Here is a 22,047-nt window from a genome sequence, read left to right as displayed (position 1 = left end):
TCTTATGTGAGAAAAAAAGGTGTGGCCTCCATGATTAAAAGGCATTCTTTTAGGAACAAGCTTACTGTAAATGGAATATGAGACAAACATTAAGGGACGGAGATCGGAGGGAGTAACTTTCTAAGAAAAAAGTCTCCTCCTAGGATTTATAAGTGAAGTTAAGGTGCTTGTTACTTCATACTTCTTAAGTCATAAAAGACAGTGATTGATGTAGATAGAATTTGCTAATTATACAACTTCATCAATTAAGATAATTGGTAACCACTTATTATTCATTTTAAATTTCAAAAGTGTAACAACCATTGCTAGTACTAACCAGTAGTCTAGTACTATTAACAAGGAGATAAATATCCTCTTAAGTAAGTTAAAATTACAGACGATCAACTAGATTAGTTGGTTAAAGTCTTAATAGAAGGTATTCAAGATCTGAGATTAAATTCCGTCTATATCATTGTCTTTTTAGCTTTTTTTTTTACACACAAAAAAAATTAAATTTAATTGTACTTTGAGCTCATTCCAAGTTCCAACCCAACATTTTTCATATTTTAGCCCCACATTTTTTTTTTTTTACTAACTATTCTACTACTGTTTATATTTATACTGTATTTTCTTTTTAACAGTGGAGTAGAAAATTTCCAAGCCAAACCAAGAAAAAAAGGCACGGAATGGAGAATATAAAATTGACCCTACTTTAGGAATTGATGAGACTTGGCCAGCAAAGAATTGATGAGAGAGAAAATGACACAACACAAAGCAAATCATCCTTTTTCCAAGGTCAGAACTCAGTATCAAAGCTTATTAAATTAAAAAATAATAATAATAATAATAATAATAATAATAATAATAATAATAATAATAATAAAAAATAAGGGTAATGCTATATGTAGTCTTAAAGGTTATATATAAGCATTAAATACACTCTTGGAAAATGTATAAAAATTTGGAATTCATGACAAAAAGCACGCGTAAATCAGTGTAATTAGTGTTTATATTTTTATGATTTCTTAAATTTTTACGAATTCTAAGTGTAAATTTAATGTTTATATGTAGCCCTAAAGGATATGTATAGGCTATGTATAGCATTTTCCATAAAATAAATAAATAAATTAAATTTGCATGAATGAAGACTGAATAATAATAAGAGTAGGCTGCATTAAAAGTTGGAATTGTATTTTGGACCACACATTACATGCACCGCAACAATTTATACGGGCTTTTGGAGGTATCCTAAGTTACCAAAAGCCTGTTTTATCTTTAGGGCCCATTTTCTAAAATACTCCTTGTAAACTTCAACTTTGCAGCTTTTATTCACTCTCTTTTCGTACTTGTTTTTTTCAATAGGAGGATTGAGTTTCCATGGAACAAGACCTACTATGTATCATTCCCTTGCCCTTATCCCCACTCTACCCTCTATTTTGGATCGAACTGATGTATGTAATTATTCAGTCCGATAAGACATCAGGAGATTATTAGGCCGCTTATCTTACCTTTACATAAAATAAAAAATTAAAAAAAAAAAATAAAAATCTACGGTTAAGTTTGATAAGACATCTACTCCTTATTAACAATAGAAAAAAGACTTACGACCGTTCATTGAGGTTGTTTAGTGTTGAGGCGGGTCAATCCAAATCATGAAAGACGTGAACCAAGTGGCACAACTGTACATGCTATTCATAAGCAGAATAACATGTTAATATGAGGTATTAATATTTAAAGTTCGATCATTATGATTTTAAGGTCATGAGATTAAGACAAGCAAAAAATAAATAAAAAATTGCAACAAAACACCATAACATAATTAAAATTCATAGTTAAATTGTAAATAAAAGTATAAAGTTGCCCGATAAGAGTTTTATATAATACGTATGTCGTATAATTTGTAAAATGGGAGTATTAGGGCTTGTTCACTTTAGCTTAAGTTTAGTTGAGTTCAACTCCTAATTTCCTCCTCTCATAAAATTTTCAGTTCAACTCAGTTCAGTAAATCATAATAGGCTCTTAATCTAAGAAGAGGATTGATCGTAATTAATGAAATTCACTAAAAACAAATTTATAAGTTGAAGTACACGACCTTAGTTTTAAGGACACATTTGATTCATGAAAACTAACAATACTAAATAAAAGTACTCGTACTTTGTACAAAACAAGCATTATTATTGGTCTAATGTACGACATTAAGGTGTTTTGACCAATCAACTCCGTACGTGAATAATGTAAAATGTTTACCTGCAATGGGTTGAAAATCTCCATTCTATGCACTAATTAGAAGAAGTAGTTAGCACGTTTTACATGTAATGGACGGTGCATACTCATTCAATTGATTTAACCTCAACTGCTATCATGAATCCCCTTAAATGACTACGGCCACGGTGGGTGAAGCTCTAACACAAACCTTAATCACAATCCGGTACCTCCGTACGTATGTTATCCACGGTAGTAATCCGTTTATAAATGCATGTCTGATCATTAATATTTATAATTGTGTACAAGTAAAGATAATACTACGTTACCTTCTTTTAGAAATAATCGCAATAATTTGACTTTTGTATTATATTAATTTCATATGTTGACTACATTTTTTATCAACATATAAACAACATTGTAAAAAAAATAAAAATTGGATTAGATATATTTATATTATTTCAACCTTCTTTATTTTTTATTAATATGTAATTGCAAATACTAATGATCAAAGGTGTGTATTGACACGCGTGTCAGTCAAACTGTTGAAATTATTATGAAACAGAAAAGAAAAGGAAAAAAAAAACAAAAACTAATAGTATGAAGACATTTGTTTAAACAAACTCAAAAAAAAAATTTTTTGGTGAAAGAGAGGGGCAAGGCCCCTAAAAAGCAAACAAACACACTAAACAAAACAAGAACGAAACAGACAGAACACCAAAGCAAATAAGCCTAAGCCAATCTAACAAAATGCCATAAGGGCACAGCTAGACATTATTTTGTTGCGGTACCATACGACCCAAAGCCACACCTCCCAAGTCCTCCAATAAAACGGTCTAAAGATCCCTCGAAACCGCCTCAAAAAGAATAAAGGGTGGTGTTGCATTCACACCGTAAACAAACTCAATATGATCACACATGACATAACCATGCTTTATTTTTATACTCCGTAGTATATTAATGAGAAATGTGGTTGAAAAAGAAAAATGGAGCAAATATAAGGATTGATTGGGAGGGTGTACAAGGTAGTAGACTGTACATTGTGGACTTGACTTAAAGGCCTAAATTCAGATCACTAGGTAGGGTTCGTGCCAAGTCGAATTTGAACCATTTAAAATTATTATACCCTTGCGTATCATATTTGAATTATATCGCTTTTGGATAAAAATTCAGTTGGATCGAGTCAGTTTTTAACACCACTAATTACAATTTATCGATGACACATATATATCAAGTAGCATACACAACGTGAATTTAACGACATTATGTACTAAAAGTTATAAAAACACATCTAAAACATAATCCGAAACGTGCATACTTTTAAGTACATCCGAGTATGGGTTCGAGCTTGGAGGCCATCGGAGGAGCCTATGAGAAGCGAAAGGGGAAGGGAACATGCACATACTTCGTAGTAAGCAAGTAATAATCGAGTAAAGTATAAGAATGAACACGGAGTTTTGTGTGGGCGAATTTGGGCATTTAGTTAGGCAGTGACAGCAACACCCACGTTGTAGGCTTGTCCTGTTGCTAAACCAGTCCATCTGTGTTGCTTCCCTTCAAATAATTTTATCAATTGCACCGTCATATAGTACCATGGTAGTAAGTACTATGCATTAAGCATGAACTACTCTACTTGTCTCAATTTCTAAGCTTTTTTTAAAACTTGCACACGTATGATAGAGTTTCATTAACTATTTTTAATATATTTTGAGCATATCGATAAATAAATTATTTTTATTTGAAGTAATGTTTTAAAATAATGAGTAATTTTGTTCTTATTAACCTATATATTATTGATGTTGTAAGAAATTAAAAATTTTTGTAAGAAGTTCTTTGTATGTTATACTCCGTAAAAACAAATTTTAATTTGTCTATTCATTGCAATACTAATTTAATATCAATCATTATATCACAATATGTTTATCTTCTTTTTATTGAATTTATTAGACTTAATTGAACCTGATCAACCATGATCCAGCTTTGATTGGACTTGATTAACTTTGAAACCTATTTTTCGTAGATGAAGCTAGACAATGCACACATAGAGTTTATGGCAACATTACATGGTTGATTTAGTTAAATGTATAAGGCACTATTCTTTTGAGCTGTTTTACTCTGCTCTACTCTATTATACTCTGTTGAGTCGGCTACTCTGCTATGCTCTGCTGACACCTGTTTTGCTCTAATCTGCTAAATCTGCTATGCTCTGCTCTGTTTGCTCAAAAGAATAGAGCCCAACTCCTTTATATTTTTCCATTACATTTAATAGTACAAATTTAACTTTACATTGATCTCACCATTATCAAGTAAACATTAATTGAGCAAATCTATGCCCGTCACTCCCTCCTAGAAAGAATAGAAAATATTGGATCTCTATAGTTTTAATGTTCAATTAAAAAATTTACTTGTATAACAGATTCTTTTTATTTATTTATTTTTAGTGAAAATTACAAAGTAACGGTTACCTTTAATTGTAGGAAAACCCTTGTTTATTTATTTTAAAGGGTGACAATTTATTAATATAGTAAATAGAATAATGACATCAAGTTAACTTAATATAGTTATGTAAAATTCAAGTTGTCCAAAAAAGTGTCAGGATAAGAAAAGAAAGGGGAGGATTCGGAAGATTATGCTTTTGTTTGGCTTTTGCCTTTTCACTAATTGTTTTTCTTTTGAGAATCTTTTTAAAAATTAAACCCTTTGCTCTTTTCCACATGATGACAAACACGAAATTGAGTATTCATAATTCTTACTTGAATTTGGTTCACGAGATGGAATTATTGTAACAATCATCATGATCGTGAAAGTTAATTGGCCAATTTTTGGAGATTATGATAATGTCGATTTATGTGAGCTTTCCTCTTAACTTCCCACAGTTTACAATCTTGTACTCGTATTTATAATACGCGTATCATTAATTTTATTTTTTATGCATTCTGAAAAAAGTGTCACATAACATCAAGGTCATACTAATGATGTTGAAGTTGTGGATTAGTGACATTACATCTCACCTTAGAATCATATATCGTTGTAGCTCGACTAAAGATTGAGCTCCAATTAACTAAAAGACCTATTTGTGAGCTAAGCTTAAGCATTAAAAAAACTAAACAATTAAGCTAAGCTCGAACACAAGCAAAATTAAAGATCAGTTGAGCTTGAGCTCGAGCCCGCGTGTTTTCTATCAAGTCTAAATAGACTAATACTTGCCCGGTTGACACCTCTAATTAAAATGCAAAGAATATCCTAATTTTAAAGATTTTTGTTAGTTAATGTATTTTACACAATTTTTTTATTTATTAATTTTCTCTAAAAGACTACGTATATAAAATGATATTTTTATTTCACTCGCAATCTCTCTCAAACTTGAGCCTGAATATTTGAATTACCTATGCATGTCTTTAGCTTATTGTTGACTCAATACTTGAATTAAACACCTTACACCTACATGCATGTTTTTAGCTTATTATTGACTTTAACCGTAATTAATTTTCTTTAAAACCAATCCTTTACTATTGGTAAATTCAATACATCTAAAAACTAGATGTCAATTAGTACAAAAACAAAAGTGATTATCTGGCTAAATGGTGACGTTAATCAATCCACATGTGTGATGATACTTGAAAAAACATTCTAAGTTCAATCATATCCATAATCTTCATACTATCATGTTCATATTGTGCCAAACTGCCAACAATAATGAATATATAAAAGTATATATAAAAGTTCCCATATAATAAAATAAAATTTCAATCATGAATTTTGAATTCATAATTGATAATTGAATCTCAAGCTTTTTGTAATTCTCTGAGGGTCCAATAATGTAATCCTCATTTTCTTGCACAACTTAGACACTTAAACAGTTTGCATGATAATCACTATCATCAAATAAATTATAATTAAGTTTTGCCACAATTGGTTGGGTAGTCCACAATAAATAATTACAAATAGAATAATTTTGTCACAATCACCCAAATCAAAGGTCATTAAATTAAGACCCTATCACATGAAAGTTGAAGTTGGTATGGACTTTACTTGAATTACAATTGTCCAGTTGTATGAGAACTGGATTCATGGGCAACAACCAGGAATTAAGGAAAGAATTAAACAAACATAAGTTAATTTATAGAGTTACTGGACTCTAGTCATTTATCCCTTCAAAATTTTCCATTTCTTAATACTTGTAACACAATTGTGATTAAAAAAACTCACATAAATTGACTAATTCATGACATATTAATTAGCAAACTAAATATAAATCTAAATTATACCGAGTAAGGGTCTGTTCACTTCAGCTTAATTTCAATTCAGTTCGGTTCAGCTCCAATCAGTCCAGTTCAGCTCCTAATTTCCTTCTCTTATAAAATATTCATTTCAGCTCTATTCAGTTTAGTTCAGCTCATATAAACAAACCCTAAGTAGAACTTTTCTAGTCAAAACATGTAAATGTTGCGAGTATTATAAAAACGAAAAGAAAAAAATAATCCAAACTTTGGATTACTATTAGAAGAGCGCAGGAGCCCACCTAAAATTCTTTCATACCAAAATAGTACAAAAACAGAAAATAAATACAAGCAGCAGGCAGAAGGGTCAAGATTTTGCCAGATAAAAGTCCAATAATAGAGTTAAATTAAATCCTTTTGTCAAAGGGTAAAACAGTCATTTCACCCATATAATACAACCAACACGGCGTCGTTTATGTAGGAGCGGCTACCTTTATTGGTTTCTGGGTGTAAAAATTGCTCAAAATATTCAAAGCATAAAGTTAAGAATTTTTTTTGTAAATTTGCAAAAATTTATCAAAAAGGCAACCTAACACTACATTATTGATTTCTAGAAAGAAAAAGAAAAAGAGAGTGTTAAGTAGCATAACACATTAACACAAGAGTTTTTTAAGAGAGAGAGAGTAGAGAGAGAAAAAAACTGAAGTGATAGAGCTTCAGACATTGTTAACCTGCAACTAATTTTTTCTGGGTAAAGAAGAACAGCTTAATTTGGTGAAAAATTTTAGGTGGGGTACTAAAAACTTTGTTGACATTTAATTTTTTTCATCAAAAAATTTAATACCCACTTGATTTTATTTGGTTCTTAAAGTTAGTAAAAAGTTAATTTAGCTTTTTATTTCGTACTACATTTTTTGCATAAATTTTTTTGTTTATTTTTATTTTTGTAAATTTCCCACTATTTCTGGGTCACATTATTTGATTTTTAGTGCCTTTTTACAGTCTTTTTTAGGTGGGTTATATCAATCAATTAGAGTAGTGTTATATACATGTGGGTGTGTTCCCTTAAGTAAAGTCGGTGTTATAATTTTCTGGGTACTGAAAATTTCTGATTTTCTGGGTGTTAGATTTTCTGCATATAATTGTTGTTAATACTGTTTAAATGGGTTTCTGAAAAATGAAATATTTGGATCTGGGTTTTGTTTAGATTTCACTATTTTTGCTGATTTTTTGTTGGTATTTGTTGTGTTTCTTAGTGAATATTAGTGAAGAGTGGTAAAGAAAATGGCAGGAGGTGCAGCACCAGCTAAGGCGGATGAACCAGCGCCACATCCACCAAAGGATCAGCTCCCTAATGTTTCTTACTGTATTACAAGTCCTCCTCCTTGGCGTGAGTCTCTTCCCTCTGTATTTCGTTTTCGAGGTTGCGTTTTTGTTAATTAGAAAAGATTCTGAATGGGAAGAACAAATAGGAACGGAGGGAGTACTGAGTAGTAGTTACTCGTAGTTACAATTTATTTAGTTATATGTGTTAAGTGATACTGTGAAGTGGTTTATGGTAGTGATAATGGATTGATATGTCTATTTTTGTGATGGATTATTGAATTTTTTTTTCCTTTTTTGCTTAAAGTATTGGTAGTATGTTAGATACTTTTATTTATTTTTGGTGGGTTAGCCTGTTTATTTTTTAATAATCTATATGATTATTAAAGAATTAAGATTTATGGTTTCTTTTGATCTTATTTATTTAGAACATGTTGGTGAAGGGTCTAAATTGTGGTGGTTTTGTAGGAGGAAAGTTTTTGCATTATTGACATATTATGTGCTTTGTTGTATTAGTGTTTAGAATCACTTGTGGAGTTGTGGGGTTTATCCTTTCCTATGCCTTATCGCCTCTACTTGGTTGATGACTTACTGAGTGTGACAGGAATATTAAGGTCCTCATGGGTGTATCGTAGTCTTTGAAGGATTTCTCGTTTTTCTTTTTGAAATCACACCGAAGCTAGGAGTATGGTATTCATTGCGAACACGAGAATTCTTGATTATAGTTTTGATGTTTTGGAGAGAGAATTTTATCAATCATTTCACCTTTCAGCAAAAATGTATTTTTGGTCCTTTGAACGAGTTGTTTTATCCGTCCGTGATCTCATTGCTTCTTTTAAGGCTTGTTATGCTGGATTTTTGTGACCTTAACTTGCATGCCAGTTTCAAAGAATTTTACTGCTGGTCAACTAATGAATTTCTATTACTTTGCAGCTGAGGCAATCCTTCTTGGTTTCCAGCACTACATTGTGATGCTTGGCACAACTGTTCTCATCCCTAGTGCTCTTGTTCCTCAAATGGGAGGAGGAAAGGTAGGTCATGGTTCACAAGGATGAATGTAATAATACCAATGAAATGAGGTTCCTGATAAAACTTCCTTTTTGACTGCTGACAACATTGCCTAACCATTCTTTACATTTGCGTGTTCAATAGGAAGAGAAAGCAGAAGTTATTCAGACATTGCTATTTGTTGCTGGTTTGAACACACTACTACAGACAACATTTGGAACTCGATTGCCAGCTGTGATCGGAGGATCTTACACCTTTGTTGCACCAACTATTTCCATAATCTTGGCAGGTCGATACAGTCAAGAACAAGATCCTATAAGAGTATGTGCTGTAAAACACATTTGTTGTTATTGATAAATGTTTGGAAAGTTGAATGCTGAAATATCTACTTTGCTTAATTAGACCAATTGTCTGTCTGACACATAACCTCTTTATTTCACAACAGAAATTCAAGAGTATAATGCGGGGAATACAAGGGGCTTTAATTGTTGCTTCAACCCTTCAAATTGTCCTCGGCTTCAGTGGTCTTTGGCGTAATGTCACAAGGTGAGTTTATGATTGATGTTTTGTTGCTTAATAGTTAATTTGAAGTACTAATTATTGACCATATTAGAACTTTGCAGTTTTCTGGCTTCTACAGTTTCAAGAGAAAAATGCATTTCATCATAAGCACTTTTGCCTCTAGCTCTTGCTTATAGTTCTATATATACCAGTTTAATCTGAACATCTGGTATACCAGTTTATTTTGACCTGGATTTTTAAAGCTTTTGGCGTTCCTTTCCTGTCCCTTGCCATAAGTTACTTCTAATTACATTCTTCCCTGTATATACAGCACCTTGATCACTTTCTGTTTGACTGTTGGTGCACTGAAGTTGAAGTCATTGTTAAACTTTGATATACTATCTAATACGAAGTTCTATCTTAATCAAAGAAGGGATGAATACTAACCCTCACTTTTTACTTTCTAAGATACATTTGAAGAGCCATTGAAGTACGTTGAAGGCTTAATAGTGAAACACATACATATCGTTATCCAATTTGTAAATAATTTGAACTCTAGTCCTAATTCTTTTCATTATGAACAAGAACTCTAGTGGTTTGTAAGCCATTTTCATTATGTGATTGATAGTTTTAGGTGATATAATATTTCAAGTTTGTATGTTCTACCCTTGAGCCTTGACTCGTAGCATTGTCATTATGTTACTTGTTCACTTATATTCTTCGCTGCTTGATCCTGATAAAGGCTTACTTGATTGGAGCTGCTTAAATCTAAATAAAAAGGGTGCCTAATAGAATTAAGTTATTGTTAGTATTCACTTGCTATACTCTCGATTGTGTTTTTTCTTTCAAAAAGAGCTGCTTGGCTTGAGATGAAGATTAAGGCGGCTCAATATATACATGTGGTTTATAATTGTTGCATCAATGTTCAAAATCTGTTCAAGAATTATTTGTTTCTTCCTCCCTAAGTTGTGTATCAACTAATGTTAGTCTACAACTGTCCTTTGGTATCTTGTAGGTTTCTGAGCCCACTATCAGTGGTTCCCTTGATATCTCTGGTTGGCTTTGGACTTTATGAGCTTGGTTTTCCTGGGGTAAGTCCCTTGATATTTCATTGTCGATCACTTCTTTTTCTTCTCTTTTTCTCTAGTAAAGTTATTTGCATTCCCTCCAGTTGCTTTTATTTTCTGTTTATCATCACTGATGTAGGTGTTTTCCGGCTTCTTTAGGTGGCAAAATGTGTGGAGATTGGTTTGCCAGAGCTTGTGCTTTTGATATTTATTGCAGTGGTAAGATTATTAAGCAGACAAAACTAGCCCCTTTTGGTTGAATTTGGGAGTTGGGAATTAGATATCTTTAATCTTTTTATGTAATCATCATTTGGCTTCAATTAATTAATTCAGCCATGATTAATTTTGCAGTATCTATCACAAGCCACGAAATTTGGGAAGCATGTTTTTGAACGCTTTGCTGTTCTGATCTCTGTGGCTATAGTTTGGCTATATGCACACATTCTTACGGTTGGTGGTGCATATAATCATGCTGCACCAAGGACTCAGATAACATGTCGTACTGACAAATCTGGACTTATAAGTGGTGCTCCATGGTAATATATATATTTTTTTTTAAGAAGTTGTTTTTCCAATGTTGTTGTTCGCTTCCTTTCAAATATTTTTCTGCGTAAATGTTGCTATGCATGGGGATTGGGGAGAGAGTTTTAAACCTTGAGCTTGATTAACAAGTTCTCAATTGCAGTTATCTTCTATTCATGTAAAACTTAAAACTGTAACTGAGAAGTATAAGGTGTGTAAGAAATTATGGTAACTTAGAAGTATAAGGTGTTGCCTGAACTCTTGAGGTGTTTTTCCGCAGAACCATCTAATACTTTCTGATCTCATGTTGCAGGATTAGAGTTCCATATCCCTTTCAATGGGGTGCACCCACATTTGATGCCGGTGAAGCCTTTGCTATGATGTTGACATCATTTGTTGCTCTTGTTGAGGTATGTTTAATTTATATCTTTTGCTGTAATATGTGTAAACTACTGAAAAATGGATGTTCACTTATCAGGGCCCTGTGAAAAGCATTAATGAGATTTACATCACCAAAATTTTACAGTATTTAAATCTTAAATGCAGTTAGCCCATCTTGAGTCTTATTTTAAAATTGACTTGATGTTTTTATAATGTACGAATGGTTTTATTCCATTTGCAGTCCACTGGTGCCTTCATCGCAGTTTCAAGGTCGGCTAGTGCAACAATGATGCCTCCTTCTGTTCTTAGTCGTGGTGTTGGTTGGCAGGTAGAATACAAGAAAATACCCTTGCCTTCAACTTACATAAAATATTGTTTATTTGAAATCCTTGTTGTTTTCCTTCTAAGTAAGCTTTTTAACTAGATAGCTTATATCTGAACTCTCTCTTCTTGACACAGGGAGTTGGCATTTTGTTGTCTGGATTGTTTGGAACCGGGATTGGGTGCTCCGTTTCCGTGTAAGACTTAGACATCTTTTTTTGTACTTGTTGCGCATGTAAATTTTTATAGTATCAATTTTGTTTAGTAAGATCTTGGGTGTTTTATGCAGCGAGAATGCCGGCCTCTTAACACTGACACGTGTTGGTAGTAGACGGGTTGTCCAGATATCAGCTGGCTTTATGTTATTCTTCTCCATTCTAGGTGTGTGTGTATATCTAATACTAATTCTGTGTTGTGGTAGTAGGGTCAATTTAATTTTCTTTTTGATTCCTTATCGTACATGATATTGCAGGGAAATTTGGAGCCGTGTTTGCTTCAATTCCTTCACCAATAATCGCTGCCTTGTACTGCCTCTTCTTTGCCTATGTTGGTAAGCATATGTGGTTTGACATTATAAAAGCGATAACTACCATAGATTATTTAATTCACTTACCATGTATAACATATTAACACAATCTTAATTTGATGCAGGTTCTGTTGGTTTGAGCTTCCTTCAGTTCTGCAATCTCAACAGCTTCCGTACAAAGTTCATTTTGGGTTTCTCCATTTTCTTGGGTTTGTCAATACCTCAATACTTTAATGAGTTTGAAGCAATTAAGGGTTTTGGGCCTGTCCATACAGGCGCAAGATGGGTAATTCTTGATTTTTTTTATTTTTTATTTGCTCTTTGATCTATTGTGGGCTTGAACTATTCTTAGTCTACAGGACAAGTACTCATCTCATGTGTTTTTTACATGACAGTTTAATGACATGGTGAACGTCCCCTTCTCTTCGGAAGCATTTGTTGCTGGAATTGTAGCATATTTCTTAGACAACACCCTGCACCGGAAAGAAGGCGCAGTGAGGAAGGATAGGGGTAAGCATTGGTGGGATAAGTTCCGGTCTTTCAAGGGAGACACGAGGAGTGAGGAATTCTATTCCCTCCCCTTCAACCTGAACAAGTATTTCCCATCTGTGTGATTTAATCATCTGGGTATCAAAGAGGTATCACTAAAAAGCATGAGTTTTCCTCGAGTATGATGATGGTCGTGCTCTATAGTAATCATTGTTTGATCAAGTAACTTACAACAATTGCAATATGCTATAGTTCTCAGTATAAATTAGTTTGTTACTTTTTGTAGGATTCCTTTAGGACAATTATTTGTTTTTTTCTGTGTTGTAAATCCAATGTATTAGTTGTAACAAAGCAAAGCAACAAAGGAAACAAGGCCAATGGTTTATGAGTTTCCAACCCTTGCTCCCGGATATCCTACTAATCCAAGCTACAGAAACAACTCTGCTTCTGCAGATCTGCTGATCCAGACTCGTTACCAAATCATGAAATGGGATTTTAATGAGGGTGGTTGTGTGATGTTCCCCTTGAATTCTTCAAACTCGGTTGAACTGACAGTAAATTTGCAGTCCTGCTCGTTCATCAGATAGATGTGTCATCTTCAGTGCCATCGTTGAGAATTATTCGGGGATGCAAGAGTACATGTGAGCTCATAAGTCATTATTGGACCTCCCTTGTGTAAGTTATAACTAGTTTTGCTACAAGCTGTTCAGATTCATTCAGGTTGCATGTAAGATGTATGAAGTACTAGTACCATGTAGTTGTTGAAGTTTCTAGTGTCATGTATTAGTATACATTTATTTATTCTGGAATTGGAGTAGAAACACAAAATAACAGTGAGTTCTTCAAATGTTGTATTTTCTGTGCCTAACGCGTTGTTGATTTTTTATTTATTTATTTATTTATTTATTTTTATGTGTGTCCGTGAATAATCACGAATGAAAGTTTTCAACAAAAATCCAATCAATGTGCTTCCATTCACTTAATTATTATGAGCAAAAATTCAAACAATTGTCGAAACACAATTAATGGTAACCCAATAAATAGATAACATTGTTTATGTGATTAGTTCATATTATAAAGGTAAAGGAGCATCAACATGTGATTTGATTCCAGCATTATGGAGAAATCAAATAGTTCCCATATAAAGATATAATCAAAGTAAGATCAGTAGTCGAGTTGATATTGATAGGATGAACATTTTTGTTCAACTCCCACAATCAAAACTTTTACATAATCAATTTTATAGGTAGGTGTTGTGCCTGGCCCTTTTCTCCGGCTTCATTATTCATGATTGAGCTGTAATTGATATACATCATACCAATGTAACCTATAACATTGCTGTAGTTCCTTGTCTACGACGTACGGATTAAACATCTCAAACTTCACCTTTGTAGACTTCAAAGGGCTCAAGGCTCACTGCTATGTTACATACAATCCATGTCTTTGCATGGTTATCCTTGTGCATGCCATAATAGATAATGTGGCATCTGGTGCTTAGAACCGCGAATCTCTTAAACCAAATTCAGATAATGTGGCATCTGGTGCTTAGAACCGCGAATCTCTTAAACCAAATTCAAGCAACAAATACTTCTGGTGTTTGATGGTGAACAGGTTCCTTAAATTCCGCTTTCTCACTAAGTTCTTTAAAAGCTTCAACAAGATTTTGGAGCCTTGCAACAAATTCAACCAAAAGGGAAGAAAAGGTTGCTAAAGATAAAGCACTTGCACTCTCATAAGTCTTTGACTCATCTTGATTTCGTTCCTTATTTTCATCAACGGACAACAGTGGAGCGGGCAAAGATGCCTGCTTCCTGTGGGTTCCATGGTTGTTTTCACCATCAAGGCTTGTATGTAGTGCTTGAAGGTCACTGACTGACTTCACTTCTGGCATTGCACTTTCATAATCTGCTGTTAGGAAATCTGGAGTTTGTCCAGGATTTTGGGGATTTCCAATCTCCCAAAACTCTGAATTGACAAGAAGATATGATTTTTGGTCAATTTTCTTTTGTAATGTTTCTACTGCTTCATCCACTTCGTAAAGTATATCTTCTTCTGGTCCTAACTTTTCCATTCTTTTTATCCTGTTTCCCAATTCACGCAGCACTTTAGCACCTTCATTACCGACTTTCTGAAGCTCACTACGGAAAATTTGTCTTCTTTCAGGAGGCGCCTAATGTATGAAAAGAAAAAGAAACCAATGAAATAACATAATATTGTAGGCACATAAAGAGTGGTTTGCTGGATAGGGAGATAGCGGTAACTGATAAGCCACATACAAGAAAATAAAATGATTTTCAAACAATCAATTAATCACAGATTAATTTCGTTATAATACTCGTGTTGTTATGTCATAAAGAGCATATAAGTACCAAATTGTGAGTTGAACCCCTCTAAACAAATAGCTTAAATTTTATTATTCCAGTCTTTCAGAAGTTTTGTTTATGCACAATTCCTATTCTGTTTACCTCTTTATTTGGCTGAGAAGGGCAGGGGTAGGTGTTGGCAGTTAAAATGAAGATCCAAGAAATTTACACCTTCACTTTGCCATTGAAATGTAGCCCTTAGACATAAACTATCAACTAAGGGAAGAGACCAAGTCTGTCATAATTAATATCTGTGTCTGCTTGAAAATATAAACTTGAACACAGCCCATGCAAAGAGACAAACTCATTCTTTTGGCATTCAATTTCAAGCAAATTTTTATACGCAGATTTGTTTTACTATATATATATATATATATATATATATAATAAAAAGGATGCTTTGTAAGCAAATATGCAAAACCAAGGTCATTCCGTGCCCACATATCAATAGAAATTTAAGAAATTGGCAACGCTAATTATGCAGTTTTGTCATAAGTTATAAATAAGGTAATACGAAGTACAATTTTTGCAAATACCCTTTAAGTTCTAAGACGTCTAACATCCGTTGCCCCAGAGTCTAGTTCTGGATCCCCACATGTAGATCTAGCTAAAGAGTCAAACTGAAAATAAATGGGTTTTAAGTGTTTTACTTTATAAGGGATGCATCAGGTACTTAACAGGTGATACCCCTTGCATGCTCAGTTTTTGCAGCACCTTAATTTTCTCACTCAATCTCATCAAGTACCCATTCCGCTCTTGTGCCTACACCCTAAATTAAAGAAGGAAAAAGAGCATCTATGGTTTAATGTAAAAGTCACTGGCAATGACATTATAGCCAATTCCTCAGAAAGATCAGAACCATTTTAACAGATTCATGGATAATAATGCATCAGTAGACAGCCCCTTGTAAGAAAATGTCACTTCTCTTGTGGATATAATATCCATCTTGGAATCTTGCACCGTTGGACTTTATATTCAAATGTTTCACAATCTAATGTAAGGCAGCATAGGGAGTGAGGAGGGCTAGATAATGCAGCTTCACTCCTTTAAGTGCTGAAGACTACTTGTCTAAGTAATTATTGAAAAGACAAGCTGTTTTCCAGCTCAGAATAATGAATAAAATACATATAAGTGAGACAGCTGACTCGGCTTCAGTTAAGTAGTTAACAATTTGCTAATACCGATTCAATCAACTTTCTTGGAAGAACACTCCAACCAAGATAGATGTCAGCATATGACAGAATTTTAAAAGGACTTTGACACAAGACCCCAAACAATTAAAGAGCATAGATGCCACCAAATAAGTAGTTAAGTAAGCATACAAACCTGAATCTCAGAAAGTATACAGCCATGCATGGCCATGACCATAAATGCACAATGTCTTAGAGCTCCGCTTACTTTGGTATAGGATTTCCATGGATATGTAAGCATTTTGTAAGGACCATGAGGTGGTTCCCAGATAGCAAAACCTACCTACACATTCAGCAAACAGGAAGAGCATTCAGTTACCAAATTACTGTTAACAGTAGAAGATGCATTGAAAAATCAGCAAAAGATTTACCAAAGTTTCCTCCTGACTTGCTGAATCTACAGCTGACCTATACCCACTATAAAGTGGATCATCAGAAGCTTGAAATGTAAGAATTTTTGAGGGGACTCGAGTATATTCAACACAGCTCAGATATCCATTCACAACACCTAAAAGAGTAGCTTAGCATGAGTTATTCAAGAATGACAAACTTGGTATTGAAACATGAAAGACAAGAGGCAAAGCATACAATAATAATCAATAGTAAAGCTTTTGCATTACTGTCTAAGAAAGTATGCAATCAAAAGACATGAACAAAACATTAACAAACCTTCTAAAGAAACTGCAACATTCATAAAGTTCTTCACCACCAAGTTGTGCAGATCCTCTCCAGCCCATATCGGGTATATGCAGGTGTTTATCAGCAACGAAACAGCAGCACCCAGTGCAATAAGTATGAATCTAGTAGCAGCTGTATTGACAAATTCCCTTGTTCTATACCCAGACACCATGATGAAGCAGTATGTCAACAGGAAAACTCTAAATCCATACTCATAAGGCTTCATTGTAGGATAGAGTTTCATATAGGTGGCAATAAATCCTACCATTGTGCAGAACCAAAAGGAATATAGCTTAGAATAAATATAAGAGTGAGACCTTTAGCTTAAAAGTCACTGTTGCTAGTATTATACCTATAATAAAGATGCTAATGATAATTACAAGTTCTTCCCAGTCTCCAGCTAATGTTGACAACATCGCCATGCCCAGAGCAAGTCCTCCAGCCGATAATGTCCCCAATCCACGATTGAATCCTTTGCTAAGTGTTGCTCCTAGAAATGCATCACACAGGTAGGAAAAACAAACATGTCAGCATACATGAAATTTTTATTGAATAAATGTCTAGTATACATGTTATCATAAGCTCAAGGGCATCTAATTCATCTACTGGATTACTGTGATTATGATAAAATAAAGTCATGAACTAATGAACTTCCATAAGGACTTAAATCAAAGACAACAGCGGAAAACAAAGGACATAACAACCCAATTAAATGTATGACACTAGCTAAAAGGGCCTATAGATGATCTATAATGTCCTTGCATACAAAATCATGAAATGGCCTTGCCAATTTGCCATAATCTAACCTTAAATCTATAACCTACAAGATTACTGAACATAGCCAAACAATGTACGATTTTTATCCTAACATGTAGCGGTGTGGCACAACTTTGCATAAGCAAGTTCCCCTTCAATATAACAGTATCCTCTTTTTAACATTACTTTTTAACCTTAGATTCAATACAAATAGATGAGGAAGAACAAAACAAATCCAAAAATTCCCCTTATTCTTAAATTAAAAGCCATCAAAGGTAAGCATTAATTGAATAACAGAGATATACAACATCAATTTGACAATGCTATTCCTAAAACATCAGCAATTTCTACTCATTGCAACAATTTACATGAACAATTAGAAATTAATTTAGGGTTATACATTAATCATTCACCAATTAGCCATATCATACAATTACACCAAGGAAACAAAACCCCACAAATTCCAAACAAACAAAGACCATATAACAACCAATCAATGGGAAAAATTTAAACTTTTGATGATTACATGAACTGGGTTTTGCACAAACAACATAAATAACATCAATAAACAGTAAAAAATCACATATATATCAAACTTAATCACAATTATAATATAACTCCAAACAAAAAAATCTCAATAATCAAACAAAAGCATTCAAAAGATTACCAATACTAAATTCAAAGACGACAACAACAGTAAGAATCGCCCATACAGAGTAACGCCCAAGATCTTCAAATGGCTTCTTCAGAAAAATAAGAAACGAAAGAAGAGTTAAAGCAAGGCCCATTTTCGCAGAAAAAACCACTTTTCTAGGATCCGATTTTCCCATTTGAACAGCTTTTATGGAAAATTCACGAAACCCATTACACCAATTCACAAACTTATGTTGTAAAGAAATGAAACAATTTGTATGATGTTGTTGTTGGTATTGTTGATGATGTTCATCTAAGAAAGGAAGACCCAAAGAAGAAGGGTATTCTTTAGAGAGATTTTTCTTCTCTCTTCTCTCTGCAAAAGAGTATCGGAATGATCCCAGTTTTGCTGTCGCCATTGAAGGTGAAGTGAGTGATGAGCAGAGTGAAAAACAATGAAAGAGTGAATGAGAAGATCGCTTAAAAGTGGAGAACCGCAATTATACGAGATATCTAGATTCATTCATTTTGCGTGTAATATAATATTCCCGTTCTTTTTCATTGTCCCGAAAGAATGTTCCGTTCCTTTAAAGATTGCTCCATTTTTTTATTCAATGAATTTTTTCGAGCTTTATTGTTTTAGGTAGTGTTATCTTCACTTGAATTTTAGTCTATCTTATTTTATTTGGAATTGTCAACTCTTATCTTATCATTTCTCCGCTTACTTGTAGTTACAACGTTTGATTTGTGAAATTGTTAATGGAGACGAATCTTATAGGATCCCGACTCAGGCATAATTGTGTAGTATCTTGCTGATATGGGTTACAAGTTTATTCTGTAGTCCGTACGTCAAATCCATTTAAAGCTGAAGAATGTTACACATTTTCTAACAACAACCAAAATCTTAGTTCCAAATAATTTAGTCTGGCTAACAACAAAACCTTAGTTCCATAATTCATAGAATTTAAATAAAGTGATGGGAATGTTAAGTGAAAACCAAAAAGAAGGTATAAATAAAAATTAAAACTTAAGAAAAATTTACAAAACAGGGCTAAAGTATATGTGATTAAAATGGGACCATCCCAATTTTGGGTGGCCTATGGACATCAATATTTGGCCTCAAGTCAATTAGGCTTGGCCATAATTTTTTTTTTGGGGGCCAGGCCATAGACAAGAATTTAAAACATTTTTAGTTGTTTTTTTTGCACAATCCAAAATGGCTTGAAAGCCCACTAGGCCCGATCAAAAGTTACGAGTGTATTAACGCCTTTACAGCCCAAACCTTTGCCTTTTAATAATAGTTTATCGAACAGTTAGCTTTTTTTTGTTATTGAATACACTGAAACAGTCAAATACTTTTACACAACCAGCTAATCAAACAAGTTAATACAACCAGCTTTTATTTCTTTTTTTAATTGAAGAAAGTTAACACAACCAATTAGCTAAGGGTTCGTTTGGCATCGTTGTGGTTTTCTGTTTTTTGGTTTTTTGTTTTTTTAAAGTATATTATATATGCCACATAATGAATCAAAAAATATTTAGATTTATTAAAATCATGATAATTTTGAAAACTGACAACTGAAAAGTGGAAACACCTTTTTCTTGTTTCCTGTTTTTGGTTTTTAGTTTTCAAAAAAACAGAAAACTGAAAACCTAAAATGATGCCAAACAAGCCCTAAGCTAGTTGATACAATCAAGTAATCAACTACTCGTATAGAAATTTAGTATAGAAAGGCTTTAAATGTGTGGGCTGTAGGTTTATTTGTGGGCTGTAATGTGAATATAGAACATGATAGGATTGAGATTAAAGTGGCAGTACATAGTATCAAGTCTTGGGCTCACAACTCACAAGTCAGACATAATTTGTTGTTAGCCCACGATTCTGCTGGTAGTCATAGTAAGCGGGAATACTACTTCCGTTAACTTTTAGTTGCAACTTTGGGGTATTATTAGTGAGATATAAAATATTCCAAAGTTTAGTGAGATATAAAATATTCCAAAGTTGTAACTAAAAGCTAACGGAGGTAGTATATGATTACTGTACTTCGTACAATACTTTGTCAAATCACTTATACTTGCAACGATTGCTTTGTGAAATTGTAAATGGAGACAAATAGTATTTCGTTGGTATGAGTTATACATCAAATCATTTTAAAGCAATTATGGAGAATTGGAGAGTATTACACATTTTATACCCAAAAAAAAAAAAAAAAAGATTGGTTATTAGGGCTAGCTAGTTAGGAGTGTAACTAGTTGGCTTGGGATTCATTTTCAAAGAGTTATCCGTTATTAGGATAGTGTAAATGGCCCGAAAAGACACTTATTTGTATGCCCCGTAGTTCAGGTTATCTAGCCAAGTTCGAGTGGACCTATCTAATTCTAACCCATCTAATTTTTTAATGTTATATATAAGTTATTTTCGAGTTGACATGATCCAAAAGTTCAACCCAAACCCAAGACGAGTTTGAATCGAATCGGGTTGGCTTTTATCGGTCCTACTCATAATCAATACTTTACTACATAATTAATTAGGAAGTATTATACTCCATATTAATTGGTCGGATTAATTGAGGGATCCGAAGTCAAGAGCCCATTTAAGTTAAGTAGAAAAAGAAGATATTTATAGGTAGGTTTATTTAAAGCCGGTGTTATCCAAGAAAAAGAGAAGATGGGTCTGGGTCCATTTATGGTCCATGATAATTTATTGCAAATTTGTACTCAATTTTCCAAATCCAATTCCACAATTGTGCTGCAATCTTGACTTAGAAAAAGATACCTAAAGAAAGAGAAAGGGGCCCTTGTGAATCCGATGCTGTTTTGTAATGTCACTATTCACTAATATGTGGTGTATATTTTGATGTTGAATAGAGCTTTTATAATTCCCAAATATGAAAGTGGATATTGTATAACGGATGTAAACTTATCATAAAATGATCATTAGTTGTCTTCGTATAAATGATTAAATGTCATGTATACCTTTCATTAGATAAACACAAATGTACATAAGAAATCTATCGAGTATAAATGTCATGTTACCTTTCATCAGATAAACACAAATGTACGTAAGAAATTTCCACGAGGGATTAGTAAGTCTAGCTATACGTGATTCAAAGATTTAAGTAATACCGCATGGTTTAGAACTTGTAAGACACTTCTTAATGTTAATGTCAATGCCTTCATAAGTTCATATAAATGATACACAAAGTCTAATGGTAAAGAATTAGGTTATTTTTATTTCATCTTAAGTAAGACCCTGATCAGACCTCAACCATTATGATTTTTCCTATTCAGTATTTGCGGGCCAAACACTTGAGAGTAGAGGAGATGGTAAGGAAATTCCCGCCCCCAAGCACCCTCACTTGGTAGAATTTAAAACCCTAAACTTCTAAAATTTGAGGTAAGAAAATTACCAATGAGTCAACATTGTATTGATAATGATAAAGAATTAGGTGGGAGATGTCAAAGACAATACGGTGACGATGTATATGTATATCCACTTATCTTCAAGGCTTCAAGGCCTTCAACCATACATTGATACTCCATGTTAGTAAGAACAAATCAAATTATGTCACAATTTAGAAAAATCTAAATAAATAAATGCGAAGATTTTGGAATTTATTACGGTCCTTTATTCTTGCATGGGGAAGTACGTACTTACCCTCTCGCATGAATTCAGCACTTCTTTCAATGTTTTGCTTACTTACTTAGCTACTCCTAGTGTACATTGTCATACTTCAGATGACAACCTTGCCTAGCTGTGTAAAACAAAGACCTATGCTTTGACTTTTAGATTATATCCACACACAATTTGTTAGACTTTCATGTGAGAACTAATTCTCTTATTTTACAACCACTTAACCATTTGTAATCATCCGATCGACTAACTTA

General features: G+C 33.4%; 2 protein-coding genes across 3 annotated transcripts; one reads left to right on the top strand and one right to left on the bottom strand.

Annotated features, from left to right (window-relative positions):
* The first annotated feature begins 6,959 nt into the window (after positions 1-6,959).
* LOC145597395 (nucleobase-ascorbate transporter 6) lies at positions 6,960-13,386 on the top strand. Of its 2 annotated transcripts, none has more exons than XM_081653550.1 (15): positions 6,960-7,189; positions 7,658-7,791; positions 8,658-8,755; positions 8,877-9,053; positions 9,178-9,278; positions 10,249-10,324; positions 10,460-10,519; positions 10,652-10,836; positions 11,136-11,232; positions 11,445-11,531; positions 11,663-11,721; positions 11,814-11,905; positions 11,997-12,074; positions 12,176-12,336; positions 12,446-13,386. In XM_081653550.1, exons 2-15 carry the CDS (start codon positions 7,686-7,688, stop codon positions 12,662-12,664), a joined length of 1,596 nt encoding a protein of 531 aa, XP_081509676.1. In that variant the 5' UTR covers positions 6,960-7,189; positions 7,658-7,685; the 3' UTR covers positions 12,665-13,386. The 2 variants fall into 2 exon arrangements, with proteins under 2 accessions (XP_081509676.1, XP_081509677.1); XM_081653551.1 differs by lacking the exon at positions 6,960-7,189 and adding an exon at positions 7,367-7,496.
* A 287-nt stretch (positions 13,387-13,673) lies between these two features.
* LOC145597394 (aluminum-activated malate transporter 9-like) lies at positions 13,674-18,735 on the bottom strand. The gene is made up of 6 exons (XM_081653549.1): positions 18,194-18,735; positions 17,123-17,260; positions 16,762-17,031; positions 16,464-16,600; positions 16,229-16,375; positions 13,674-14,709 (listed from the first exon to the last, which is right to left on the bottom strand). The coding sequence occupies exons 1-6, from the start codon at positions 18,576-18,578 to the stop codon at positions 14,113-14,115; spliced, it is 1,674 nt and encodes a 557-aa protein (XP_081509675.1). The 5' UTR covers positions 18,579-18,735; the 3' UTR covers positions 13,674-14,112.
* Positions 18,736-22,047: the final 3,312 nt, after the last annotated feature.

This window comes from Chenopodium album, chromosome 20 (genome assembly GCF_948465745.1).
Source record: "Chenopodium album chromosome 20, dcCheAlbu1.1, whole genome shotgun sequence".
Taxonomy (NCBI): domain Eukaryota; kingdom Viridiplantae; phylum Streptophyta; class Magnoliopsida; order Caryophyllales; family Amaranthaceae; genus Chenopodium; species Chenopodium album.
This window is presented reverse-complemented; position numbering and strand designations above follow the sequence as displayed.